The sequence below is a fragment of the Aedes aegypti genome, chromosome 1, assembly GCF_002204515.2.
Source record: "Aedes aegypti strain LVP_AGWG chromosome 1, AaegL5.0 Primary Assembly, whole genome shotgun sequence".
NCBI lineage: Eukaryota > Metazoa > Arthropoda > Insecta > Diptera > Culicidae > Aedes > Aedes aegypti.
In genome coordinates this window covers 54963019-54966601 of record NC_035107.1, presented here as the reverse complement: position 1 = coordinate 54966601, position 3583 = coordinate 54963019, and the positions used below count along the sequence as shown (strand labels likewise).

Genomic DNA, 3583 nt, shown 5'->3' with positions numbered 1-3583 from the left:
GGTCGCGATTATTACGCTTGACGGCTAGATGGGTTGCGCATCCCAAAAGTTTGAGTACCTATGATTCTCTTCTATGTGCTTGTCAGAGACACGTTACTCTTTGTAGGATTGATTTGTAGTTTTTATTTTATCAATATGTATGTAAAGGTTGGGTGAGTAGTGTAAAATATTGTTAGTATTGAATAATTATTGACTAAAAATCGAATTCAACATAGGTCGACCCATTTTGCCATTGGGTTTTAAAAATATAAGTTAAGCATACGTTCCTGAAACTGCTCGTCAAGAGGCGAGCATGAAACCTTATGAATTTTCATTTGCTTGTTACCAAAGCTTATTAGTGTGTGAAAGGTTCCAGGAAGAAAATAGATACAATCAATTTGTATATGGGAACGTTTTGGGGCTTTTTCTTTCAGTTGCGTATATTTGCACAGATTTATTACTCCAGTCGGTCGAGTATTATTTCCCGTCGACGCTGTCAGGATTTTCCAAGATATAAAATCTCGTACCATGCCTTTCTTGGGAAGGAATGGTCCATGTGATAGGTTCGATTTATAGGATTCTAGGTGTATGTCTTCTTGAAGTCCGTGTTTAAAATGAATATGCATCGAAGGCAAATCTCAAATTTTCAAAAGCACAAATCTGGAGAACACCTTAAGCTTAGTACTAGAAATAGGCAGACATAACACTACAATTGACGTCGAAGAATGTCGGATGGCCAACAAGAAGAAAAAGTACAGTTATTTATTAGTTCAGTATGTATTCGTTATGTATTTCAGCAGGTACATTCTGTTCGCGGTATATGCTTGAATATCTCTATTGTTATATCAATAAGTCACTCATCAGCTTTCCATTGCGAGAGCTGGATCAGGATTTTCTCGAAAATTGTCTTATTCAGCTTTATCATTAGGATATTTGACATGGTTTCTTCACCAAGTGTCGATCGAGCATTGGTTAGAACCAAAGCTAAAGCGCTAAAGGCTCTTTCGACCGACACTTGGTTAGAAGGCGTGGCTAATACCACCGCAGCAACAGCGCTCAGTTCCGGATGTGTTGTCTTTCGGTCCACCCAGAACTTCCATACATCAAAATTAAAATTCTTTCTTGGTTCAACTTCCATGGATTTCAATTGCTGATTGAAATTTGAGTCGTTGGAGATAGACATATCCATACGTGTTCCACCGAAAAGTTCAGTAATCATCTGATCATTCTCGTCATCCTGTGGAATCGATACTTGGGCGGAGTCTGATTCCGATGACAATGTTGCTGGTTTACTTTGTAGACGCTGGATTCGCTTCCACGTTTCTACAATGTATCCCTGAAAAATATATGTGAACATTTGATTAGAAGATACCTAAAAAGTGAAAAACTGTCGAGAAAAGAAGGGTGGTTTTTTAAATTTTGGTGTGGTATACAAAATGGTTTGTTAGTTATAGAAAATACCTTCGTATTTGTGTACCTGAATTTCTTCCTTTTCCTCGCTGTTGAATAGTGTAGAGCCTGCGAAATTAAGCCGGGGATCAAAATATAACGCCATCTTAAAAGCTCTTGAGCCACGCAGATTAGCCAGACGAGAAGTCAGTGTTTGCACCAGAGGTTCAGAGAATGGATTTGATTGTAGTTTTTTTACTTTCTGTATGGTGATCATCCACTCCAGGTAGAAGTCACTTAGAGAAACATGAGCAGCCTCCATCTTCTTGGTGCAGATGAATAGTGGTTTGAATGCTTCTTCGTAATGTTCCGCAAAAGTCCAACTCAATGAAAGGTCTGAAATTGATCGATATTAAAAATGTTGGACAAACTGAATATCAATAACTAGTTACCCATTTCGGGAAACTGCTCCGCAAGTTTATCGAAGAAAGTCCGTTGCTCTAAGAAACTTGAGACCATCTCATAAATTCCACCCCAGCGGGTAGCTCCCCACACTGGTGGATATCGAGCTCCTTGAAGTTCGAAAGCGGATTTGAATTTGATCGTTTTACATTTTCTGGCCACCTCCGTTAGCATTTTCACATCTTCGTTAGATTTGTTGACTACGTCCAGTATCGCCAACTGAAGTGTGTGAACAGCGCAGCGAACTAAGTTGAGGTTTTCTTGTAATTCGCTATTCAAAGCAGCTGTTAGCTTGTGCTCTTCTAAGTCCTGTTCCATTTGCTCTGCATCCGTTTGATCTGATTGTTCGTGCAACGCCCAACTGAAATGCTCCATCTCATATTCTTGCTTGAGTTGTCGGACGGCTGCAAGCATGTTTGCTCCGTTGTCGCATGTTACCGAAAAAACTTGCTCAATACTTATTGCGTAAACTTTGATGATCTCCAAGATCTTTCCTTTGAGGAAAGCGGCTGTTTGTCGTTCTTTCACTTCAATAATACCTGGAACAAGTTAAGTAAATCCTAGCAATAAAAATCAATTGTGAAGCAGCAGGGCGATGAGCAAATTATTATCCTACATAAAAGCAAAGATTAATGGACTAGGGCTTCTTTCAATGGATTTAACCGGAGTTTTTCCAAGAATTCTCAAATGTTCCAGAGATTGCTCCGGAGAATTCAATAGGGAATCTTTAAAGAGTTTCTCCAAGAATTTCCCAGAAAGTCTTTAACAACTCCTCAGCAATTTTCGCGATAAACTCTACTTCGAGAATTCATACCAGGAAATCGTGAAGGATTCCTGCAGGAATTCTCAAATAAGCTACTAGAGAAGTGCATAGTGGAACTTCTGGTGGAATTTATTGTATAAATTCCGGAGAAATTTCTGAGAGTTTTAGGGAAATTATTGAAGACTTCATGGAATTCATCTGAAGATCCTCCTGGAATTTCATGCAACAATTTCTTCAGAGTTTCTTCTAGAACTCATTCCACTGAGACAAAGCCTGTTTCTCACATTGGTGTTCTGAATGCATTCTCAGGCAATCCAAAGGAAGTTCTGGAGAAACTTTACAGATATTCGTTCCGAAATTCGCAGGAATTTCTGAAGAACCTTCGCAGGAATTCCTGGAGGAACTTCACAGGAATTTCTGAAGTAACTCCGGAGGAACTCCTGGAGATAATTGCAGAGAAATTCCTGGGGGTGCTTCGTAGGAATTGATAGTCTTAGATGGAATTACTAATCCCTTGAGTAATGAGTAAACGAATCCTTGAAGGAATATTTAGAGAAAATCACGGTTAAATTTCTTAACCCTCTAATACCCACATTAATTATTTTTTGAATTATTTGTGAACAGCCCTATCCCTTTTAATTTTTTTGAAGCCTCTTCTTGTTACCGATTTTTCGTAATAAGAACATTTTTTTCTTGTAATTAACGCGAAAACAGGTTTGAATTATTTTAATACCTCCAGACTCTTCTGTTGTGATAGAGTGTTATGTTATGTGTTATGTCCCAAGGTTTAAGCCAAACATATCAATCATTTTGATTTCCGAGCTTCGAAAAAAATACACAAAATTCCAAAGAGTACCCTGTCTTAAGGAGGGGTTAGGTATTAGAGGGTTTAGGGAATTCTAATGGAATTCTTGGAGAAGTTTTTGAGAGAGTTCTTGGGGAAAGTTTGGGTAAAATTCCTGGAACAGGTGTTAGAGGACGTCTTAGATA

At 38.6% G+C, this 3583-nt stretch overlaps 1 protein-coding gene across 1 annotated transcript; it reads right to left on the bottom strand.

Annotated features, from left to right (window-relative positions):
* Nucleotides 1-1423: 1423 nt before the first annotated feature.
* Nucleotides 1424-2364, bottom strand: LOC110674260. Its single transcript, XM_021838528.1, has 2 exons — nt 1821-2364; nt 1424-1764 (listed from the first exon to the last, which is right to left on the bottom strand). The coding sequence occupies exons 1-2, from the start codon at nt 2242-2244 to the stop codon at nt 1424-1426; spliced, it is 765 nt and encodes a 254-aa protein (XP_021694220.1). The 5' UTR covers nt 2245-2364.
* Nucleotides 2365-3583: the final 1219 nt, after the last annotated feature.

Coding starts and splice junctions, on each gene's coding strand:
- LOC110674260 (XM_021838528.1), bottom strand. CDS start 2,244: ATGCTTGCAGCCGTCCGACAACTCAAGCAAGAATATGAGATGGAGCAT. Junction 1,765..1,820: donor GGAGCAGTTTCCCGAAATGG/GTAACTAGTTAT, acceptor GATCAATTTCAG/ACCTTTCATTGAGTTGGACT.